This window comes from Phaethon aethereus, assembly GCF_964289735.1.
Source record: "Phaethon aethereus genome assembly, chromosome: 7".
Lineage (NCBI taxonomy): Eukaryota > Metazoa > Chordata > Aves > Phaethontiformes > Phaethontidae > Phaethon > Phaethon aethereus.
The window spans coordinates 25,019,865-25,045,482 of NC_138583.1; the positions used below are offsets into that span (position 1 = coordinate 25,019,865).

General features: G+C 35.8%; 1 protein-coding gene across 1 annotated transcript in view; it reads right to left on the reverse strand.

Moving 5' to 3' along the window:
- Positions 1 to 436: 436 nt before the first annotated feature.
- Positions 437 to 25,618, reverse strand: part of LOC309406992 (adhesion G protein-coupled receptor A3-like) — a gene marked incomplete at its 3' end in the record, with an annotated part of 279,833 nt that continues 254,651 nt past the window's right edge. Inside the window, exons 18-19 of the mRNA XM_082002382.1 lie at positions 5,021 to 5,116; positions 437 to 1,658 (exon numbers count right to left, since the gene is read on the reverse strand). Coding sequence (XP_081858508.1) covers positions 437 to 1,658; positions 5,021 to 5,116 — 1,318 coding nt within the window. The remainder of the gene's footprint in view (positions 1,659 to 5,020; positions 5,117 to 25,618) is intronic.

A 25,618-nucleotide genomic window follows, 5' to 3' on the forward strand; every position in this document is an offset into this window, starting at 1 on the left:
TTCTGATTAAAATCCATGGCACAGTAATAATATCTTGCTACAAAAATAAATAAGTAGAAGTTTAAGATGCTGATATGTTTATAAAAAGTGTCTGAAGTTACTACAGAACAAAACTGAAAATGAATTAAAATGACGTATTTCTAAAGAAATGTTGTTCTGTGTAACAAAAGGATATTGCCTCTCATATTCAATTGTCTAGACTTCATTTTCTAATTATCTTTCAGAATAATTTTATAACTTCCTTTTAAAAATAACTTCACTTTAAAACTGTCGTTATCTCTCTCTTTTAGACTCTTATTAAGAACATGGAAATAAAGATGGAAAAGCTGTACAGTTTGCTGATGAGCTACACAAATATGTCATCTTACTTAGTTTGGAATAAAAATAAAGATAATGATCGTTTAGGGGGAAAAAACACATTATAATGGCTCATGAACTACACAGTAGTTTCATTTTTCCAAGGGCCAGTTTTGATGTTTCCTGTACTATCTGAGCTGTATATCATGGCTTCATGCACGTTTCCCTTGAGAATTCCGTTGTGATTCGTCGTATTAAATGGCAATGACTGTGTCCGTGGGTGCATTTCAAAATGAGCTGGATGATGCACAGTGTCACTCTCTGGCATTTTAGCACAACTATATATTACAGTACTTGCGTCGCTACTTTCGGGCTGGTTGACAGTAGGATATGGATCGCTTTTTGAGCAGCAGGCCCGTCTGTGACCTGACTGGCTATCATGCGTACTGTGGGGACTGTCCGTGTGTGAGCTGTGGATGCTGCCATCGATACTCGAAGGAATGTGATAGGCGTATTCTCTTTCACCTGCAGACCTATGCCGACTGAAATAACGTGGCTTAGTTCTGCTTTTCAGGCATCTATGAATGTGCATATTGGGTCTGAAGGTTCCCTCGTTGTGGACATGAATGTGAGCTTCATCATCAAGTAGCTGATCACAGTGCATTTTTGCACAACATGGTGTCACAGGCGAAAGGCAGTTAACATGATTTTGAACCGCTTGTAGGTTAGTAAGCTTGCAGTGGCTGGCCGCTGGATGATTAAACACAGCTGATTTGTTGGGACATGGTGATTCCTGAAGACAAGGTGCATGAACCTGAGTGTCACCATTGACATTAACCTTTGGGCGCACATTAACTTGGACAGAATAGGTGTTTCTTCTAGATGGGCAACAGGACCACCAGCAATGCCACACATCATCTCGCTTTGCACAGTGATGGATCAGGATGAAAAGCCCCAAGGTCACACAGAAGGCTCCGTAAAGACAGCTAAATATCATATCCAAGAAATGACCTTGAGATACTGCAAGTGCTCCAAAGGTCCAAGTGGCAGTAAACAGGAACAAAGTGAATGCTGCAGCTCGAAGCTGAGCCTTAAACGAATGCTCATTTTCCAATAAGGAAGAAGAAATCATGGAGCAGGTTGCCTGGGGAACAGACACAGAGTCTGTAATGTGACCGTGGCCCACCTCAGTACTTGGCATTCTCTGCGGATCTTCTGTCTTTTCCTTTAACTCATACTTGCGTTCAGGATGGCGCTTCAGTTGCACATACGTGCAGAGAAAATAAACACAGGTGACTAGCACAATGAATGCTACTGGCCCGTAAAAAGCACCGAGACTGGGCTCCCATGCCATCCAGCAACTGAAAACAACAAAGAGAGAGAGTCAAGAACATTTTATAGCCCACATTAGGTGTGATGGACAACTGACTCATGTGAAACTGGGCTTTCTGACTAACTTGTATGACACAACAGTGTCTCAGAATTTTGGATATGTTCGTTGTGGAGAAAGGGAGTGTGTCTCTAATATCAATTAAGCTGAGGCATCACTTTCATATTTTTTAATAGAATAAAATGACTAGTATAATTTAAAGGATATTAAAGCTGAAAATGTCCAAGAAATGTAGGTCAGTTTAGAATTGCAGTGAAACACAAGACCATTTATGTCAACCCTTTTTTCTACTATTAAAAATGTCAGCATTAATACTTCGATTAAAAAGCAAATGAGGCATGGTTTATACAATCTGCGTGAGCAATAGAAACATACAGATTTCAGTGGTTTGTATCAATGAGCATTGGTACAAGCTCTTAAGCCTGAAGATTGTTCTTACAGAATTTTCTTTTTGCTAAAGTAGAGAACAGCCTGAGTAATAAGAGAGATTGGAAACAGATTTCCAGTTGAACAGTCACTGCTTTCTGCAGTGCGTGCCCCCAAAAGATATATGCCATTTCTGAATTCTGCACTGTTTCTGAGATTCCTGGGAGTTAATTTACATCAATTTGAATGTCCTCAGAAAAATTAAGGAAATTGATATTCTTTTTCTGCCCAGGGAGGTGGTGGAGTCACCATCACTGGAAGTGTTCAAAAAATGTGTGGACGTGGCACTTCGGGACATGGTTTAGGGGGCATGGTGGTGTTGGGTTAACGGTTGGACTTGATGATCTTGAAGGTCTTTTCCAACCTTAATGATTCTGTGATTCTGTGATCCTTTGTGATACACTGGTAGCATAATATTATTGTAGCACAGATCATTAATTGCTAGGTTTTAAATAATATAACTGTTTTAGAGCAGCTTAAGGTAGTTCACAGGCCAATATGAGCTGAATAAGCCTCGGCGAGCGGTATAATTTAGTACCAGTCTAACAGGAGTGTCCTGAGGATGAATGATCTAATCAAATAAACATGGTAGGTGAAAACACTTCTGGCTAATGAAATCTCAGATGGAAACTGGGAGAACTTGGGTCAGGTGGAGGAGGAATATTTGCCTAGTTTTTACTCTTCTCTATGATCTGCTTTTAGCCATGGTTACAGACAGGGAACTGAGCTGGCAGTATAAGCTAGTACAGCTGTTATTAGGTTCTTATACTCTAAATATTGCATGGATTTCTGGAAAGAGGAATAAGTTACTTTCCTTATCAGTTGGACTAGGACAAAAAGTAATGGGCTTAAAACTGCAGCAAGAAAGAGTTAAATTAGATTTTTCAAAAAATTTCCTAGCTGTTAGGACAATTAGAATAATAAACTGTTGGAATAAAGTGTGGCCTATCCATTATCAGAGCACTTAAAGCACCTCAGATAAATAACTGTCAGGAATGGTTTGTATATAGCTGATTTCCCACTGGGTCAGAAAGACAGACCAGGTGATCTGTCATGATCCGTTCCAGCTCTAAAAGTGACACTGTGTGACACTTCATACTCATTTAGGCATGTGTGGTTAGTTGCAGTCCCTCCAATACAGCGAGGAACCTTCAGATATCCCATTCTTGTCAAGCCAGGAATCATCTGCAACTTACTGTAAAAAGGACAGAATGATTTTTTTTCCCCAGCCTGAGAACCTCTCAGCTAAAAAGAGGCAGTCCCACTGGCTATTTATCACAAGAAACTGCAGAATAACTATTTTAAATTTTTAAAATTGGAACTTTCAACAAAAACATACACGCATTTCTTAATGAACTTAGAGACACTCCAAGGAGTATATATTTTGCTGTCAGACATGCACATGAAAAGATTCCCTGAAAGATATCTGTGAAAAGATAGGTAAGTTACCACCTATATTTAATTGGATAAGCAGAGAGCACAAAGCTACATGAATAATTGAAGCACATTCGAATGCTGAATACCTGATGCAAAGTGGAGAATAGAACAGTCCCTAGTGGAACAGTCTCTTGGGATGTTCTTATTTCAAGTGAAATCTCATTGTGGATCACGTAAAAAATCAGTTCCATAAAAAAGGTTCAAGGTTGTGCATCTACATTTACTGTACTGATACTATTAATAATGAATAAGGGATATAACTCACTATGCTGCTGTTGAATTAGAAGCTGTCTTTTTACTCAGTCTTATAACCATCCCTCACCTGTGCCTTGTTTTCTGTACAGGCTATGGTACCAGCTATTGATTTGCTATGATTAACATGATTAAAGAAGTATAACCTCTGTAACCGTGCCAAAATGAAAAACATCTCACATTTATGAACGTAAATAATTGAGTCTTTTAATATACTGTTGATTGTCTAATTGGATAGGTTCAACTAAATATATGAATATGAGTTGGGCCCTAGGCAGAGCAGTTAGCCATGGTATGTACTAATTTATTATCAAAATTTAAATTTCAATTACCTATAAAAATGCCTTTAAGGAGCCAAATGCTCACTTAAAAACCATTCTACTTTTTTTCCACTTTTCTTACCCAGAACATAACTAGTTTCAAATGTATTACAATAGATGCTCAAAGCAGTAACTAAGAGTGATGTCCTCCAGGGTACTAGTGCTGGCAGGGTACTAATATATCTATTAGCGTGCCAGTCATTGCCATGCTGATCTTTTGCACCGAATGTATTTAATTTTGCAGTCTGATTCATTTTCTGCTACATTTTTATGGAAAGACTTATTGTACTTTATCGATATCTCATGTTTCATGCCGAGAATTAGTAACAACATGATGCCTGGACAGCTTGTGGACGTATACTGAACACTAACATACTACTATACTAAAAGGCTATGTCAGGATTGCAAGACATTGTGATTGGAACATTTCTTGGTGGTGAAAATCCAAAATAATTGATTTTTAAGGGAGAGATGGGGGTGGAGGAGGTGGGGGAGGGATTTTTACTTGTCCTTTTTTCACATAATTATTTGTAAATTACTTTGACTAAGTCACCTCAAGGATACCAGTTCAAGGCAGATAACAAATTGAAAGTATTTAATTAACTAGTAGTACCATTAAATATGTTATCCATTAAGTATTTTTAATACCCTTCCACTTACTCGGGTGTAAATGAAGAGTAATTCTGTAAATGAAAAGTAATTCTATTGACAGTAATGGACTCAAATTGGAAGAAGTGAAGCAGCATTGCTCTTTCATAGCTATTATTTAATAAAATTTCATAACAAATGTCATCCCAAATGGCACATCTGTACCCTTTATGAAGTCAGTTACATTTATCGGCATAAGAAAAAGAATACGTTTTCCTTAAAAGTTTTAATGTTAATAGTTTATACTTACTATGGTGCATTGCCTTCGATCCCATAATTATTGATATTGGTTGCTGCTGTAATCCCACATATAATGAAAGGAACTCCTCCACTAATCAGGTAGAATCTGTTGAGAGATAACAACTGATACTTTAACTTGCCTGACTTGGAGTCACCTATTGTTTTTTAAATAATTGTACCTTATCGAAGTATTTTGATATATTGCTGAAACATTAAACATGTCCCTAAAATCAGAAAAGCAAAGAATGAAGTATTGTCACAGTAAACACTGTACTTTATGAAATGAACAGCAGAAAGCTTAATATTTAATATTTATGTGGACCCACTTTTAACAATCTCTTGACTTACGTCTTTAGTCAATGTAGTTACTATTGTAGTTATATGAAGAACAAAATCTTGTCTAGTGAAAGAACCTACATCCCAAATAAAGTTATTCCACTCACCTAGATATTTATATTTAATCATTATTAAATATGTAAGCATTATAAATTAAAAATACTCATACAAAGCAGCTGTATTCACTTTAAGCTGAAAACGTTCACACGGAAATTCACTGAAATCACAGAAACATCTTCCTAACTCCTGGATGACAAAAGAAATGATGTTGAGTTAGGCAAAGGGGCAGTCCACTTGGCAAAACTTTTCTGCACAGAGAAACAATCTGGAGAAATCAGGAGGATTGCACATACCACACTTTTTCTTCACGCATTCAATACCCAGCCTTACAAACGCATTAAAATGTGAGGCCCTCTAAGACTTCAGCAAGATCTCATAAATATCCACGAAGAGTGTTAGCCTAAGCGTTAATCTTTCTGTAAAGACTTGTATTCTAAGACTAAAAGCACATAGTTTCACACCGCTTTATCCGGATAAATGCCATTGAACTACTTGGAAGCAGTAGTCATTCCAATTTATGATCATTAGGCTACATTAAAGTGCTAGGGGATGTCTCACTGAAGTTGGCATCCTGCACGCCTATGTGCAAACTCAGCAAAATAAACCATCATCACATTTTCCATTTATATAAGCAAAACACAAAATTATGCATGGAGCACAGCACTTCCACCACTGTGGTCTCTGGGGTGGAAAGCACCGGGCCTGGTGCATGCGAGGCTACAGCTGGAAGGAACGCTGCTCAGTGACAAAAGAGAAAATGTTCCACCACACCTAGAAACTCAGCTGGTTCTCTGAACATCCTGATTCATCTCCTGGTTTAACCAATGCTTTTCTGTCAGTAAACAAAATCAGTTTTTTTTCAAGCCACTCCTCTGGTGTGGGAAACAGTATGCAGGGATACAGGCGCTTCCCAATCACTGCTATTATGTTGTCTATCAGGACTAAGAGGAACCTGATAATGGGTGGGACACATTCTGATCAGAATCTGGCCACTAATTTTCTATAATGTGTTACAAATATTGGGAAATTTCACAGTCATTGCAAGGCAGGATTTTTACAGAAAGAGAGGAATAGTAAGATTAAATAAATCAGCATTTAAATTGAACCCAGAATTATTGTTAGAATTTCTTAACCTCTTCTCCCCACCTCCTCCCAAAGTAGAATTAGAAGCCAGGCGTCAGAAAATTTCATGTAAACATTTACAGTCAATCTTTGTCCTCATGGTCTAAGCTGTAAACAGAGCAGAAAAAATCATCCTCCATATTCATCAAAAAGCCCTTCAGATTTTATAATTTTAAAGTCATAAAGTATATATTTTTTCTTCAAACTTGGCTTATTCTGTAGAGCTCAACAAATTCCGGTGAACAAGCTGCCTCCTTACAAAATCCATTCATTCACTGCAGCTTAATGATTGTACATATCTTTTGACTTGAGCATGTTGAATAAGCTAGCTTAACAGTTTATTATAATTTTTAACAAAGACATGTTCAATGACATTTTTGAAATTCAGGAAATGACTAGGCTAAGCGATGAGGCATAGAAAAATTAATCCCAATTTATCTAAGAAATAGTAAGGAGCAGAAAAATAAGAATACAGAAGCAAGTATGAGAAACTGCACTTCAAACTCATCTGAAGTGATTATACCATAGAATTTACCTACAATGCAACCCATAATTTCATTTTTTGCAGTGCTGCCGCTTTTTACAGATTGGATACATACATTTAAATCATAACCTTATCTAAAGTCTCAGACAAGCCAGTATTTGGGTGTTAGATAATCTACTTCATACCTCACACTTTCAGCAAGCTGCTGAACACTACAACAGTAGCATCAGATGTTCTGGAAGCACGTAGCTACACAGCGCTTCAGAAATGTGGCAAAATCTACTCAAATTCCTGTCCTGGCTCATTGCTAAGGGAAAGAAAATACATTCTAGAAATGACATGAGGTGAAGTCAAACGGTTTCAGTGTACCTGAGGTGCACTGTACTGATATCCAGCACAGCACACTGCCTGCCCTGTCTCTGTTTGGTAGTAAAATACCAAATAGAAATGACAGTTGTATACAAATGATTCTTCATTGGTGGATTTGGGATTCTTGAAGGGTGAAGGGAAAAAAAGTTTGCCAAATAGAAGAGTCAGCAAGAGAGGAATGGGATTAAAACAGAACAAAGAGAAAATATAATCAAAGAAATGGAAGTTAAATTGTAAGAGCAGGAGTGCGTACACTTGTCCAGTTTTTTGAGATCATGGATACCTTAAACAGTATATGAAAATGAAAAGACCACACTGGAAAGTCACCAAAGAGTAAAAAACATTGTTCAAGAAGATCCATATACATGTTAGTTGTGAGGAAGTACACTTAAAATTAGAAATTTAGACCAGTCTTTCCAAACATTAGTTTCTGTGCAAACATTAGGGTTTTTTTCCAATTTCTTCTTTTTCATCCAGATGAGATGATTAGGACAAATAATTTTGAAGAAAAAGCTGAAGTAGAATTGATAGGGCATGAATAAAAAGTGAAGAAAATGCAGATAATAAATAGCTATGCCTCATACTTCTAGAAAACCTTTTATCTAAGAGAATCAAAGTGCTTTGAATTAAACAGAGAAAAAATTCATTGAACATGAATTAATTTAGCTTTACAGCCCCCCATGTGGTCAATAAACATTATTATCCCTGTTGCAGAGATGAGAAAACAAGCAAGGAGAGATTAAGTGTTCAAGGTCACGCAGAAAATCTGTTTCAGAACAAGATTTCTTAATTCCCATCCTATGTTTAAACACAAGGCACCTCTCTATTACTGTAAATTAAGGGATTGGGCAAATCATGGCATGCAGGAGTTTGTCTCCAATTCCAAGAAACACGATTGCCTCTCTGTGAGTTCAAGCAGGAGCGAGAAGAATATAATCTGATCTGAAGGATCCCCTGGTTAGGGTGGTTCCCTCCCAGTACTCATGAAGCCTTGCCAGTAACTGCCTGTTACTCCCTACAAAGCCTGACTTGTGGATGAGGAGCCCATGTGTGCTATTCCCTGCGCTCCACTGCCTGGGTCAGTACACAGAGCAGATTTTTCCAGACCAGCTGAAGTGGTCCGAGTGTAAGGGTTGTAACTGGAGAGATGCTGGGTTCTGCTGCTTTTGCTGCTGCAGTCAACTTTTGGTGTCTTTCAGCCATACAAGAGCAAAAGTAAGGGGCGATGCTCCTGCCCAGTAATGCTCGTTCACAGAACAATATAATAAAGCAGTACCGGATGGGTGAATTTTGTAGACTGAGCAAGTACATGCTTTTCAACCATCTTTTTTCCCCCTCTCAAGTGTATTTTTTTATGTGGAAAATAACGGTCAATCTTTTTCCTACACAGTTTTCCTAACTTACATTTACTACTTCCACTCATTACTATCTTTTGGTTTTTAAGCATTAACGGTCTAGATCCTGGTTCAGTAGCCAGCAGCTTTGTCTTCCAATTACCTTTTCTACTTCTGAGTTAATTTTCTAATTTTTCTCATTAAGCCAGTGGGCTGTCTCCTCTTCACAAAAGAACATGCAGTAACTCAGGACACAGGGCCAATTTCACCTACTCGTGTTACTCTACCATTCAAGAACCCAAATGATGATACTCATGCTACCAGGAATGAAACTTTGTCAGCAGCAATAAGAAGAGAGAACCCTGCTCTGACAGATGTGACTGTTACGATGGAGCCAGCTAACACAGGGGGTCTGGCTGTTGTCAAGATAGCATGCATGCAAATCTTTAAAGACTGGGAAACCACAGCGAGGAAAGTAAAACATTTTTCAGCTAAAACTTGATCTGGACAGGCAGTTAATTTCTGTAATATTTTAAAATTGTATTACAGGGAAAACTGTAAACTATCCGTGGGATGATTTGGGGCTTTGAAGCAACTGACAAGCTGTTACTTCAATAACCCTTGGGAAGAGTTTTTAAAATTTGTACATTGTTACTGGCCACCCCGGGGTGCCCTGATGATTCCTAGCAGGCTTTCACATCAGCATACGTTTATTTACTGAAGCTCATTCCATCACATCTTCACTAATATAACCTAAGATAATCAGATTAAAGCTAGGCTTCAGCATGCTGCACTCACACCTCTTAGCTGCAGCATAGGCAACACCCACGGCCTGAAAACCAGGCTCTGCAGACACGCTCACATGGTGTGCAGTAGTCCGGGGGGGAGGAATCATACTCAGTGAACTTTATCGGGAACCCCCAAGTTCCTGCTGCAGCTGCCTGAGACCAGTAAGTACAATATTTTTTATTGCATGCACAGACATAAACACAAAAAACCCCCAACAGAACAGCAGACACTGCTTGAGGTGATGTCCCTCTGTTGACATCATGGCTTACTGTTCTCCAGCTTCCTTTCAGCAAGAACTCCTACCACAAAATACCGGGAGCTACACAGCCAATCTGATAGAAACAGGATAATGTCAGCAAGAATGACTGCAATAGCCTGCAGGCAGCATCCATTCTGCTAACTTAACATACAGTATATTCTTCTAAGTTTATTTCCATAAATATTACTCAGTAAGTCAGCAAGTAAAAGGAGAGTTCTACCCAGTGATGAATTTTTTGCTTTAGTGTCTGGCTATTCTCTAGCCCAAAATTGTTTCCAGATTAAGAACCCTGATTCTGGAATGAATTGTTCCAAAAAGGACCAGACCTTGGCTTTGTGGGTATAACGCAAGACTGCTTTTAAGTTTTTTTCTGCAGAGGTTGGCAGAATGGTGATGTATCAGGAAGTTATTTAATAACCTCAAATAGTCTTTACTGCAGACGTTACTTGATTAAAATGTATGTATATTTAAAAGTATTCCTCTCTGCATGCACAAGCCCAGAAAGGTGCATGTTAGATACGTAAGGATACCAGCGAAACATTAATTTCATTCCTTTTCCTCAGTACAAAAAAAAGATTCAACTATTTAGCTCTACTTAATTCTAGGGCACAGTTCATATAGGAAGAGATGTCAAAATAAACATAAGAATAAAAGAGGAGTCAGAGCAAGATGACTTTCCCCTTTATATTATCTTGAGCTGGTATTTTATTTTAACATTTTTGTGAAAATAATCCATATAGAAAATGGTCATTGACTTCTGAGCTAACCAGATGCCACAGTTCAAGTACCCGGCAGGCAGGCAGACACATAAGTAGCTGCATTGTAGAAAGCTGAATTTATGAGCCTGATTTTCAAATTATTCTTCCTGAATTTTTCATGCATCACATAATGTCATGGTCCTTTTTCCTCCAAATCCTGGTAAAATAAAAAGAAGGCTTTGTAGAAATGATGGGATTTTGAAAATATACTTTTAAGTTAAGAAAACTAAGTTGTCATTTTGAATCCTACTCCCAGATAGTTGACTTATGAACATATTTACAAGTACCATGTTAGTTTTGCTTCATGGCCTTGCTGAAGAGAAATAGCCTGTATTTCTGAAGTGGTTTTTGCCTGTCTGCAAAGTAGAATATAAACATGGAGAATACACTAAAAAAAAAGGAAAAACATTCTACGAACAATGCTAAAATAAACTTTAATGTTACAAGTCAAACTCTAAAAGGTAAATAATCGCAGAATTAAGAGTTGTGTGAAAACTCTATTCAGCACCTTTATGTGGCAATATTGTTATTCTTTTTAACTGCCTGTTCACAGTCCTTTCTTTTTTTCCATAAGACATTTCACTCATTCAGCACAGAAGGAACAAAGATCACTGGACAGGTAGTTACTAATTTTTATATATATACACCTTCTTTCTAGATCTTATTACAAATTAAGAGCTTCACAAACATTAATTAATTAATCTTCATACTGTCCTTGTGAGAATATGTATAAACTTCTCCATTTAAAGGCAGAGACTAAAACACAGATAAATGACAAAACTATTTATTAAGAAAAGTCTCTGCAGATTTGTTTGCTCAATTTAAGAGGTCCAGGCCTCCACTTGACAAAAATAATCTCTCATTTTTTATTAAAATTGGCCATGAGATAGGAGTTTAAGTACTGCCCTTAGAGACTCATAATACAGGAACCTGAGCAATAAAGTGAGAGGATGTTAGTCCGTGTCAAAAGCTATGAAACCTCACCTATCAAATGGCTTGAGAAACACTTGCCTCTCATGCGACCCCACTGCACTACTCATACTGATCTTGTCTTCCTCTCCGTCTGTGTCAGAAGATGTCTCATCTTCCAGGTAGGCAGTGTGAGAGTTTAGGCCCTGCTGGTGGAGGAAGCCAAGAGGATGTGCTAAAGCTATTGCTATTCAACTTCCTTGCTTAACACCTTTCATAGCTAGTGTAGCCATTATGTCTACTTTGGTATTTTGCAGATGGACAGGAATCTACAAGCTGGCAGTTCGGTTGCAGTTACTTTACCATGACCCTGTAAGACAGCCTGAGCCAGCAGAGAGGACAGAGAAACAAAAATGCATATACCAAAAAAAAGAAAATAATTCAAGAACTCAAAAAAATGTTTAGAGAAAACTGAGAAGAAAGAGAAGGGAGTTTCATTTACATAGAGATCACTGTATTGTCTCTTGGTGAGCTAGACCGACTTGAAGAGACATTGTATCCAAGAAGCAAGAGAGACCTTGCCTTATTTTTTTTTATTTTTATTGGAGAATGCCTTGGGCGCAGTTGGAAATCAGAGAGACGGATGTTTCTTACAGTGCATTCCATGCTGCAGCTTAGCTCTATTAACTTCTACTCCTACTGAGGCTTAATGAATAAATAACTTAAGTCCGGGTAAGGAGGTACTCATGCTGAATGTACTTCTAAAGGAAAGAAGTAGTAAAATAGTAAGCAGCATGTTGATGAGAAAGAAAATATATTTATTAGTATTTCTTAAAGAATCTATCTATATTTTTTAAAGTTTAAAAAGAGCATGGAGCTCATAAAGAGAAAACTGTTTATGTTAATGCTTGGAGAGAAATAATAGGATGAGAAATAATACTCATGTTTTGATTATTTTCTATTTGCACAATAATTTTATCCCTAGGGAACACAACAGGCTTTTCAATTCTGTTTCCACAGTTAATTTCTGGTAGTAAAATGGCTGATACTCTTGTTCAGAGCAATTCATTGCTACCTCATTTTACCAGGCATTTGACTAATCTGGCGTAGAGCTGTTAGCTGAAATTATTTTGCAGTTCCAGCCTACTGAATCAAACACAACTGTTTCACCAGGCATTGCAGTACACCTTTAGAAAGTCAATTACCATCAGGATGTCCTTCTGCCTTTCAAAGGGGAGAAAAGAACCATTAACCTATCAACCCTCATCAAGACACGAAATTCTGGTAACAGCCTATATGTGACAGTGCCATTTTATATAATATGAAAGTGAAATGAAAAGCATGCAAAGATAGTGATAATAAGTGCTGTACCCTTATATTGTCACATATTTAATACTTGATTCACATTATATTAGTGTCAATGTTTTATGACTGTCAGTAGAATCACCTTGAATTTTAAATAGAAAATATGGATTTCTTTGGTTTTACTTAATGTAATATTTCATTAAGCCTGCCAAAGGAACCAAATAAAAGGACTAGCAGGAGGAAATATATTTTAATTTTGATCAACTGTGAAAGTCACTGACAGGGGGTTCTGGTCTGTGTTCTTCTATGACTAAATTTTGAAATAATATTTTTAAAAAGGAATTTATGTCAATCCCATATTTTATTAAGGCAGTCACCCACACAACTCCCTGAATCCTCCTGTGTTTCACGCATTGTTGAGTTTGACACTTACTTGCTTTGTAGGCAACATTTTTTTTGTCAAGACAATGCTTTTTTTTCCTGCAGTAATTTTAAAAAATTTTAAATGGACCAGTCAAGTCCTTGTTTTGTAATTTTTATATCACCTGAATATACACTATTTTCAACTTTCACAGCAGGAGAATCTTTGGACAGTTTATTCAGAGGTTATTCACTCACTGCTTGGTATATTTTGGTTTTAGGTATGAAATCTATTTGTTGTATTAAAAAGAGATAAACTGAGACCTTGGTTTTTAATATAAGCGATATTGCCAAGTTAGAGCTGAATAATTTTGATTGCATGAGTTTCACAGGTAATATGCGAAACTGTCCATTTTCTAGAGAATAATATTCTTAGGTTTATTTTCTGTTAAGCTCTTTCCCTGTACATGCACAGAATTATTCAGAAGATATTAATGACCAAGGAATCGATGTCATGAAAATAGGGACTTTAGTGGTAGACCCAGGTGGCTTGTTAGATTTTCTCAGCTGAGCATTCAAGACAGATGCATGAAAACAGACAATGAAAAGAGAATACAGGAACTCCTGGGAAATATCTCTAGGGAGGACATGTTAATTCTCTTCGCCTACATTCATGTCTTCTTCTCCTTTTTCTCTTATGTAAACTAATGATCTTATATGGATTGCAAGATCTTTGCCCACAGTGTCAGAGGGAGCTGAAATTGTTTAGAAGACAGAGAAAAACACAAGAAATACTTGAGAGATGTGAATTTCCACAAAATCTACATTGTTAATTTGCACATTTTTTTGCAAGCCTTGTATCTTTTGATACAATATTAAGCCCCTGTTCCAGAGGGCAGGTGATAAAAAATCTCAGCTTTCTCTACTGAAATTTTATGTAGGCAAAGAAACAACAGAAATCTGATTTCCTAGAGATTTTGTCCTATGATTGTTTTTGGGATCTAAAAAGGTACAAGGTCCTCTTGAGATCTTTCCCATAGTTATGCCATCTCTCTATCATTTCAACCTTCCCTTATGTTCAGATATTTATCTTTGTTATTCACCTGCCCATCTAGTCATGTGAAACTTAGAGGAGCTTGATGATCTCTATCCATCTCAGGTTGACTAGCCAGGTTAATTAGACAGGGAAAGTCTCAACGAGAGTCACATATTTAAACAAGCTGTTTCTTTAGGGAGATCATAATATAAATAAGAAGAAATTTCAATTTTTCATTTACAGATAATTATGGGCAAAATGTGAAAAACGTGAACCTTACTGGTTCAAAAAACTAGCAAACAGGAATCTTAAATACACTGTTTTCAAAAAATGTACTGTTTTTTTCACTAATACCACAATTTTTAGTTTAGTTTACTGATTCTTGAATGATGAATGTTGGTGTTACTACTTACAGAGAGAGAACAATAGCAAGAAAGCACAGCTCCAACAAGCTAAAAAGCATTTTTATCTCTTCTGCTGTCCCTGAAACATTTCAAGCATCTTATAAAGCCTGTTTGATTGATACAGGGCATTAAAATAATGTGTTTAAGAAATTTAATGTTGAGCCATGAAATCTGCCATTTCTGCGAAAAAAATTGCCTTTCTTCAATTAAAATTAAAATCACAGCTTCACACAAAATTGTATGTAAAACTTCTGAATGCCTCAGGTGGTTTCTGTCACATAACAGTGATTGGGGGGTTACTGTTATACAGAGTACTCTCAGAAGTACTTTAAAATTATACATGTTCTGGCCACTGTGTAACATTCATATTTTTAATATTTAAGCGATTCATATTTAATATTCATATGTCCTTATAAAGTTCTTTCTTATGAAGTTTACTGAACAATGGTAAATTTAATCTCTTTGCTTAGATTTCTTTAGCATATCCTATGCATATTCTTAAATGATACCCACAATACTCAAGACATATTTATACTATCTGTGTATAGATAGTATATGGAGGTAGCTCTATTGGCTTTTAAATATTAAAACTTCAAAGTATTAAAGCATTCTTACTGTTTCTGAGGATTTTACCAATAAGGTAATAAACCCCCCATCTTTAAAATATTAAGGATTAGGTGCTACATCCCCAAAATTAAAGAGAGTTAGTGTTTCAGGCTTCTGCATCTCTGGTTTTACAATTATGTGCTAATCACAATTTACTTCTACCTTCCATCTATTTAGGTAATTGGGTTTATTTTCAACTGCATGTATCTAAAATCTAATCACACAGCTAGAACAAGATATATCCTCAGGCAAAGTGAGAGAACAGTCTTGTTTAAGACATGAAGAAACCACACACTAAATAAAAATAATATCATTTTGATTATTAAATCTTCTTGGTTTATGAGAAGTATTCAGTCAGAAACCCAGAGGGCCATTTAAAATCGAAAAGCATTTACACAACAGATCCATGGAAACCACAAAACACTTTCTGTTGAATCTTTCCAGCTACCAAGCTTTTGTCATCAACAAATCAAACCCACATTTTTAGAGAAAAGATGAAACAGTTTCCTGAAAGGAATTGTTTCTGATGTGAAAAGCATACAAGGAGGTTTTCACTTCTTCTAAAGTCCATATTCAGTGCACAGTAAAGGAAGGGACTCTGTGCTTTATTTTGGTTCCCATTTTAAAATATTTTGATTAATTTTTTTGAGTAGTTCTAATATTTTTAGGGTTTGCCAAAGGTCATGAGTTAAGGATGTTTTCTTAACATACCTGACTGTTAAGAAAAATTAGTACCTCAAACATCAAAGACATGATTTTCATTCACACATAATACTGCTTTCAATCATAAAGAAAACCATATGGAAACACTTTCAGGTGAAGTCAGTGCAAGGCACAGATGTTAACGTCCTAAGATACACCCTAAATGACTTCATATATCGATTATGAAGGCACTGCATTTTTGCTTTATTTACAAGACTGCCCAATGGACAAATCTAAAAAAATGTATTATGTGTAAGGTGTCTATATAAGTTAAACATGGAGCTTTTCCTTTTTTCTTATTTCTGTCCTCATATTGTCTTTGTTCACAAATACTTGCTGAGAAAACATATCTCAGTACTTATAGGGAGCAACAGAACTGAATAGAATGCCTGCCTCAAGAATTAACTTGCACTCCACAAAGACTAGAGTTATTGAAAATTTATGCACCAGAAATTTAAAATGGGAAGCTGCAAAATATAGCTCAGGTAAAAAAGCCAAACTATTAAAATGAAACACTTCAATTTTTTTCCAGCCAGAAATTTTTCTGAATATCTATTACCTAATCACTTCTAAAAATCTACTTTAATTTCCTTTTCAGAATAAGAAGACATATCAAAAATGTCATCATCTCCCATGAATGATAATTCAGTTTTACAGCTGGCCAATTTTGCAACATGTATCTATAGTATATGCAACAGCTACACCTCAACAGACTCATGCAGAAAGAAAACATTAGAAATCCCAAATGTATTAATTTGATTAATTGTGAATAACTACTCCTTGACTTGGTAATTTGATGGTATTCCAACATTTTTTAAAGTACATTTTATTCCTTCCTCTTGTTTTTCACTTAGGAGTCTTTACTAATGACAGCTTCATTTTTATGTATTTCAACACTGTAGTATATGCCTCAGTTTTGCTGTTTGAAAGAAAGCTGCATTTCCTATTTTTCATGGCTTAAGTATTAGCTGGAATTAAATTTAAGTAATTTTAAACCTATCTAGCAATGATTGACGTATTTGGATATGTTTCTAGAACAATAACCACCAGCCTAGGTTCCCTGCCTTCTTAATGCTACACACATTGACTGCTCAGCGTAGACTGACCAAGCTGAGCAAAAACCAACTATTCATAACAAGATGCCCAGAGGCAAGAAACAATTTAAAGTTTACTTTGGTACTGTGGACTACTATACCAAGTGAACCTGCTCCTTTAAGTGGTTGTGAGAGAAAACCATCTGTGAATACACAATAATCAGGTGCCTGGCCTGTCTTCTGTGATGAGGAAGACAGATTCTCTTTCCTTGCACTAGATGATTACGGGTCAGCTAACACACCAGAGTGCTCGAGCACCGGATATTCAGTATTGCGGTATTAGCAAAAACGGTGCTCATTTCCTTATGAGGTAGAGATACTTTCAGTTCGCAGGGATGGAAAATCACTTTTGTCACAGCTCTGTTTTATTCTTATTTCTACAGTCAGAAATCCGTTAAAGGCTGGAAAGGCTGAAAGAGTTGGGACTAGAGAAACAGAATCAGAGTCCTCATGGACTGTGGTGGAATGAGGTGGCCACCACTATGTAGCTATGAATTTTAACTTCACATTACATACCTACAAATTTCAATGATCTGTTAAACTCATGGGGTTTTGTTCATGGGATTAAGAGTGATTTTTTTGTGCTTTATTTCAGACTAGGTTACAACCCTTACATTTCATATTTGTAGTCCATTCAGGATAAAAGCTGAAAGGAAACAGAACTAAGATGGGAGGAAGAAATAAGGTCCTTGATGAGGCCCTGGATAAATTCCTAAATTGGATCTGCTTTGAATGGAGAGTTAAACTAGATGATTTACAGATGTTTCTGCCAAACTTATTGTTTTTATGATTCTGTGATTAATGTATTATTCATTGTTATCTTTTCATTTGTTACCTTATGAGGGTCCATCCATAACACCTGTCAATGCTGAGAAGGGCTCTTTAAACCTACTGCTCTTCTAGTTTATATCACTCTGTAAATTGAAAATAAGCACTACTCAGATTAGACTGATTCACAGGTGAGTGAGCATAGCTTTGAAGTTAGAAGGCTATGCGTCTAGAGTCAGAGATCCCTAGTAGAGTACAGTGCATTATTAAAATGTAACTGAGATAGGACATGACTGAAAGAAAGAGACCCCACTTCACATCCCATCAACAATGTCTACAGCTTTGGCTGTAGCCAAGAATAGTTGCCACAAAAGAAAAATTTATGCTATGTATAAAAATCTATTATTATATCAGATAGTGCATCCACTACTTAGGTAAGTGTTCCCACTGGCTTTGGTCAAGCTCCATGTAAGTGAGATGCAGACTTGCACGATTTTGTACTACACAATTGCATTATTTTTTTGCAGAAACTAATCTACCCTGTAAAGAATCTTAGTGAAGATTCATCCTTACAGTTTGCAAAAAGGAAAAGGCTTACTCCTTCATGTTGGTTTTCATGGAGAAAATATTAGGATTTTTGAAATGTTATCCACTTCTACAACTTCCAATTTATCATCTTGACAGATATCCAGGTAGCCAAGAACTTACAATCTTACCAGGTAGGTGTTATTAAATGTAACAAGCAGCAGTGAAACATTAAAGCATGATGGAAATAACTTTCCCTCATGGTTTTAGACTTTTGGCTTCGTTCTTGATCACTTTCCTCTTCATATTCCATAGGATGTAATTCAACCTGCTCATCTAGAAGCAGCAAAAAGCATTCTCTTTTAATGCTATAGATACAAGAATGATTATGGATTACCCTGCTATTAAATCATAGACAAACTGTATTCAATTAAGTACTCGACTCCATAAAATCATGGAGGTTTAGATTTATTGGTAAAAATTCAGGTTGACATTTTGTCCCTAATTCACCCTATTGAAAAGTAAGAAACAAGGTACAATTGCATGAGTTCATGAGTGTCAACCCCAATTTTTAGCTTTAAATGTTGAGGATTTTTGCTGTTGTCGGTTTTAGTCTTAATAAGTTGAGCTATGGGAAATATTATATATATGATGATGGCATGAACATTTGCTTTTTCCAGTTGTTTAAAAACTGACATACACAGAAATCTATTTTTGGTGATCCCTATCCCAGATTTTAACCAGAAGCAAAACCAAAGCTTTTCTAACCTTTCGAAACTTTTTCAAAGTTCAAAGGGTAAGTTTCTAAATAATCACAGGGTTTCTTGGAGCACTCAGCCAGAAATGATCATGAAACTTTGAAAGAAAAGGACAAGCAGAGATAGAGGGTTATCTTTATAAATAATAATTGAGAAATATTAATTAAAAGCTAGAAATGACATGTCATTTCCAGAATATTACTGTATTAGTAATGCGGAAAAAGGAGATCTGAAAAGGAATGAACAGCAGTCATTGCCATCTTCACAAAACTATAAAAGCATCTCATTGCTCAACTTTCCAGGTCAAAAGGCTGCCTAGCTTTGATAGGTATGATAACTGTTATTGGATTTGGCAATGCCAGAACCTCAGAAAGAGGTAAATTGTTCCATCTAGTTGGAAAACACTCTCTTAAATGCATGAAGAGGGAATATAGCTAATTGGTTGCTTCTTCAATATCACTAATGGAAGAGTAAGAGTTTATATGAGCAGACAAGTTTAATATCATTCTTATCTGAGACAGTAACAAGAGTATGATATGCCACATTAAATAGTCCAGAATGGCTTACATATGAATTTTAGCCAGCATGGGGTAGCTATTCTGAAAATAACAGTGGTAGTAATAGGCCAATGATTCCCGTTCCTTATCTTTTTGATTCATGAGAACAAGTTTTACTGACATCAATAACCCCAGAAATCAAATTCCTAAGTGGCATGTATAAATATTCCTTGGAAATGAACTCTGCCTGTATAGGTATTTTTTTCTGCAAATGTCTGTAAACTCATCTAATATGAAGAAGCAGCAAGCTCCTCTGAATGACCACTTGTGACTCATATAGTTTGTAAATACTGCAAATTTAGGGACCCTCCATAATCAACCTATAAAATCAATAATTGTGAAAGTAAAAGACTGGGAGATAAACTACAGCAATCTGATGAATTTGTAATCTGCTCAGAGATTTATAGGCATAAATTTGTGAATAATGTTCTTGGTGAATTACCTATATCTACCGATGTGACTACTTGTAATAAGCTTAGCTACCAGTCAAGGCATGTTGGAACAGGGAACTACTTCTTACATTTCATACACTTTCCACAAAAATCATATAGAATATTTGAAGGTAAATATTTGAAATCTCCAATTTCTTGGCATTCATCATAAATACTGAGAAGCAAACACAAGTGATCTTCAGTAATCATAGCTCTCCTACCTCCTAATCAATAGATAAAACAGTAACTAGGTATCTCTCATAATCAATAAATAAATAAGTCAGATATCTTGTGGGCTTAGGTTTTCCTTCACAGAAAACCTAAGCCAACATTTCAGAAAAACTGTTAAAATCTTGAATGATTCCCTGAGTACCAAGTGTGATACAATAATAATGGCATCACCCCTTTATCTGAGTAAGTACTCAGTCAATAGAGGCATATAGTTTAATCTGGACATCCTATTTTGTTAAGGTATATTAATAATTACATATTTAAGTTCTTTTTATCTGCATAATTAAAATTCCAGGGAATTTGCTAAGGTATATTAATTACTATATATTTCAATTCTTTTAATCTATATCATTAAAATTCCAGGGAATTTACCAAATTTTATTTGTAAGTAGCAATAAACATTAATTTCCATCTATGAACCAAAGTCTTTCTATGGTTAAATATGTGTAATTCCCAGTGTTTCACTGAAAACCCATTGTGGGTGTGGATGTTTCAGAGCAGAAGCTGGCCTAATTTTTTGTTATGTTTTATATAGTAATGTGGTACCTCATTAAAAATACCTGGAGGATCAGCAGCCAGTTTCTACAAGACTCCTAACATTTCCAAACACTGAAGGCATATTTGGAACACATTAGTTTCAAAATCTCTTCTGTCAGAATTTGCTTGCGTAACAAAACACAAGTGTTTCTTATGAGACCAACAAGGCTGTAGGAATTCAGCAGTAAATAAAGGTTTGAAAAATGAGAATACTCTTAGGAAAAGTGCTTGTTTTGAGAATAACAGAACTGTAAGGTGGGAATGAGCATCAAGAGGTCAGCTAGTCCACCCAAAAGCTCTGAGGCAGGGTCACTTTAAACATCTATCATGACTGGCTTGGCTTTATCTAATCTCTGTTAACAAATTGCTTATGACAGGATTTCCAAAGCCTCCCAGGTAACCTGTTTCAATTGTCAACTGTTTTCATAGTTTAAAATCTTTTTCTAATATCAACCTACTTACCCCTTACTGCATCTTAAGCTTATTATTTATTGTCTTGCCTTCAATAATTTCAGATAATTTTGTTATTAATACATTTTAAACCTCTTAACAATGTTGTTATTAATACCATTATTAATGTTATTAATACTCATAACTATCACAACTTTCAAGTGATTTAAGTTCATGTATTCCTTCTTCTTTCATGTTTACAACTGTCGCTGCAAATAAGGAGTTAGCAGCTTTCTTTAAAAAGTTTAGGATGAGGGTTTCAAACAAAATCACATGAGTACAGGAAGTCAAGCTCTAAACAGAATATGAAATACCATGACTTTTCTGATGGTACTGCACAGATACTCTCTTTTTCCTCTCCTAGCCTTTCAACTGTGGAACCTCTCAAAGGCTGTGTCCCACTAACAGAGAGGTGATTTACTATCCCATTAAGGAATATCAGGAATAGGGTTTGAACAGAAATAAAATAAGATAGATAAGGATAGATATGGACTTTTAAAATACATGATAAATTTTTTACCTAACTTGAGTTTGCTTGTCTCTTACCTTACTGCAGGCCAGTATTTTTCCCCTTCTATTTCCTTTATTGATATTATCACCATCTCGGATGTCCTCATGACTTCTCCTATCCTGTGTTAGAGTCTGATTAATCTCTCTGAGACTTTCTACAGTTCTCCCAAGGTCTGTATGTTGGTCTGCACTTTGTTTCAAGACTCATCTTTTCCTTGTATTTCTTTAAAGCTTTCTTTGGACACTTTCCTGTTTCATTTTCACACTGATTCTCTATTTTATTCTGAATCAAAATTTCATCTCCTGATGTACCTCTTGAACTCCTCTACTTCTCAGTTTCTATACTTTCAATCATTTCACTGGTTTTCCCTCGTTTATAATATATGCTATTCTGCACAGGCAATTGTTCCACTGCCTTTGTAAACCACATCATATATACTCATAGCACTTTATAACAGTGCAAGACAAAGGTTGAAAAATCAGATCAATAGCCAGGAAATTCAGAATGCAAATGGAGTTGTAATTTTTCCCTGGAAAAATATAAAGTTTAAAGTGTTCAGTAGAAACAACAGAGAAAAATACTACGTATGTGTAAGACCTGTTCTACAGATAAGACTTACCTTCCCTCTACTATCATTTATGAACCATTGCAGGAATTCCACAGTGGGTAATTTTGATGTAATTGATCCAAAAAATGTTCCTCTAACCCTAATAGTCAACGGCTGGCTTTTAATCTAACATCTAAGAGCTCTATCTACTCTGGAAGTGATTCTTGGTACGTACCTTATTCTTTACTCAGAATACTAAAACTGTAAAAGCTACATAGGAGGACTTTAATTTCCCAGCCTGCATTAACTTAGCTGCTGTGATTCATTTTTATGTTTATGTTAAAAGGAAAAGTGAGGACAGAAGCAAAAGGCAAAACTCTGAGGTATTGCTGTAGCTACACAAGATGTAGCTTTGAACAATGAGCTGCCTTTCACTCTACACCTTGCTCCTGAAGACTATTTCACTACTTACAGCCTCAGCAGTTGAAGTTTGACAATTAAAAGTTGTCCAAAGCCTGCTTAAAGTTCTAAGTTGGTCTACTTTTATAGCATTTTGAAAATAAAATGAAAAATACTCAGTCATACCCCAGGAGGAAGCTAACTTGAAACATTCCTACTTCAAAATTATAAGCATAATTTTCTCTTTAATGTCTTCTCATTTGCAGTTTTTAATGAAGACTAAGTTGAAAAGAAAAGAATTATCCACATTTCCAGTATTGGGCTTCAAGGTATGTACAAGGTCAAGGAGATCAATGGAAGTATATGTGTATTTTGACATGGTCTCTCAACTCAAAACCAAGCTAATTAATCTAATGCAACTTTTCCTCCCAAGACTTTTAAGCCCTCCTGCCAAACAGGCATAAACCAGAGATTATCACACATATTTGGCAGGAAGTATGCATAGAATCAGTCAGGTCTGAAGCTGAATTTACAACAGTTACAGTTAAATATGCTCCAGCATATTGTAATATGTAATATACGTATCAGTAGATTTCATCAGTCTTGTTTGTCCAAGGAATATATTTTTATTTCTTTGAATTCTTACATTCATTAACAAAGAAAAATATTCTGAAATGTTAAAATTATGCATTTAAAATTATCATTGCTGGAAATATATATATGTGCATAAAAAGACATATTTGTTTTTTATTGCGACTTTATTTTAAGATAACCCACGTACCTTTTATTGTTTAGCATTTGCATTTGGAACCTAATAATATCTTTAAGCCAAAATTATTTTATGGAATAGTGGCAATGCATTGGTAAATGCAATACCTAATAAGAGCTATGCCATGCTATAATTTAAATGCATAGTGATTATATCATAGACTATTGAATAATTCTGTATTACACTAGTTGGTTGCCTGCAGTATTCTAGTTTCTGTGACATTGCAGTTTATCAGTCTGCACAACATAGTTCACAATTCTTCATATCTTATGTTTTCTCGCAACATCACTGTTTACATTGCAGTTAAGCTGGATGTATACCAACACTCACTTGAGAGAAGTGTCCTGTAACAAGGTTTAGGTTCCATCTTTCTCACATAACAATCTTCTTAAGAAAGAATTTGTATCTAATGTGACACTGGCTTAATTTAGATAGAATAAATGCTTCATTTTTAGATTTTCTTAATAATAAATGAGTACAATCATACACAATTAAAAGTCAGATAGCCTTTTCTGTAACTGGTGAATATTATTTCATACAGATGGGAATGCTTAGTTCTTTGTTCATACTATGCCAATGAACACGTGAAATTATCTTATGCATTTCTCTTTACAGCTTTTTTGCATAATCAAGTTTAATCAATATGACACCAGCTAATCATCTGAGAAAATATTTAGCTCTTTCAAATCTGATAAAGTTTCCTACAAAGCCCCCATTGGAGTTTGAATAAATTATCTTCAAGGATTTTTAGAACTTGCAAAATTTCCAATCAGCGTTTTACATTTTGCCTGGAGCAGCATATCAAAGCATGGAGCATTTTATCAAGCTTACCTTACCCTCTAACTTATCCTCTACAATTATGTATATGACTAGCTAGAATTCTAGAAAGTGATGAGGCAAGGAATAATGTGATAAGAATTCTGAATTTCCAGGAAATACCTAGATGTGAACTCATACAAGAGCAGCTGAAAATTCAACCTAATACAGTTCTGCAGATCAGCATGTTGCAGCTACAGCCTTTCAAATCTCTTAAACATTTGGTATTATTGGATTTCTACTCTGGAAAATGCCAACACAAGTGTGTCTCTCACCTGTACCTTAGCTAATGAAGTTATGGCAGTAACAAAATCCTTTTTCTATTTTAATTGTAACATGCTCTTGAAATAAGAGCAGATCAAGGAGAAACCTCTATTCCAGTCATCATTCCCTTAAAGCATTTGATAGTGCATTCAGGTCAGATTTGAAGAATAATTTTGCCAGCTAGGAAATGAGAACAAACTTTTGAAATACTTTCAGTTTGAGTCTTGATTCACAAGCCAAATGACGTGAAATCAAAAGTAAAGCAGGTGGCTCTGTTACCATCTTGCTCTCAATAACAATAATTTAGTCACTCACCTTGAAAGTGGAGAAGCAAAGTTCTAATCACTTCTCCTGTTTGATTCAGAGTAGGCAGGAAAATACGTCCACAATGTAATGCTATAACTGGCAATCCAATGCTGTCTGCAACAAATATTTACAAGGCCTATACAAAGTGCAACAACTTTCTCAGAGTACCACTGACAACATATTGCTACTGTGAATGTCCTTAATATTATAGTATTTCATTTTTCCTGAAAATGTTCTTGTGTGGAACAATTAATTCAAAGCTGAATTAAACATTTTCTTTGACCTAAGATAATTTTCCTCCATATGATGGAAATGCATTTAGTGTCAGGCTGAAACTGAATAAGAAGAATTCATGAAAATGTTTCTTTTGTCACTGTTTTATACCCTTTTCCATGGCAGATCTTTCAGTTATATTGCTAGTTAGCAATGAAATGGCTCTGGCTATAATCCATGACTCCATCTGACCATATATCAGCCTTTTAAGAGTAATCATGTTAAATAACTTGTAATATCAATATGTCCCTAACGTATCAAACCAACTGTTAAGCACCTTTAGGTTCTGCAGTCCTCTCTCCATCTCATTCAAGAAGAACAGATTTAAACTGCTTGTTTTGTTCTTAGGCTTCTTTTTTTTCACTATCTCTAGCTTTTATACCTCAGGTGGCAGGATCTTTCTCATCAATCTGGATAAGTTCCCAGCATTACAATTCTTTTTGTTTGTTTGTTTCCTTTTTTTTTGAGAACTTGCCTAAACTGGTGGGCTAAGACACAGTACAGTCTGACTGATAAGATCAGCATTTCTGGTGGTACAG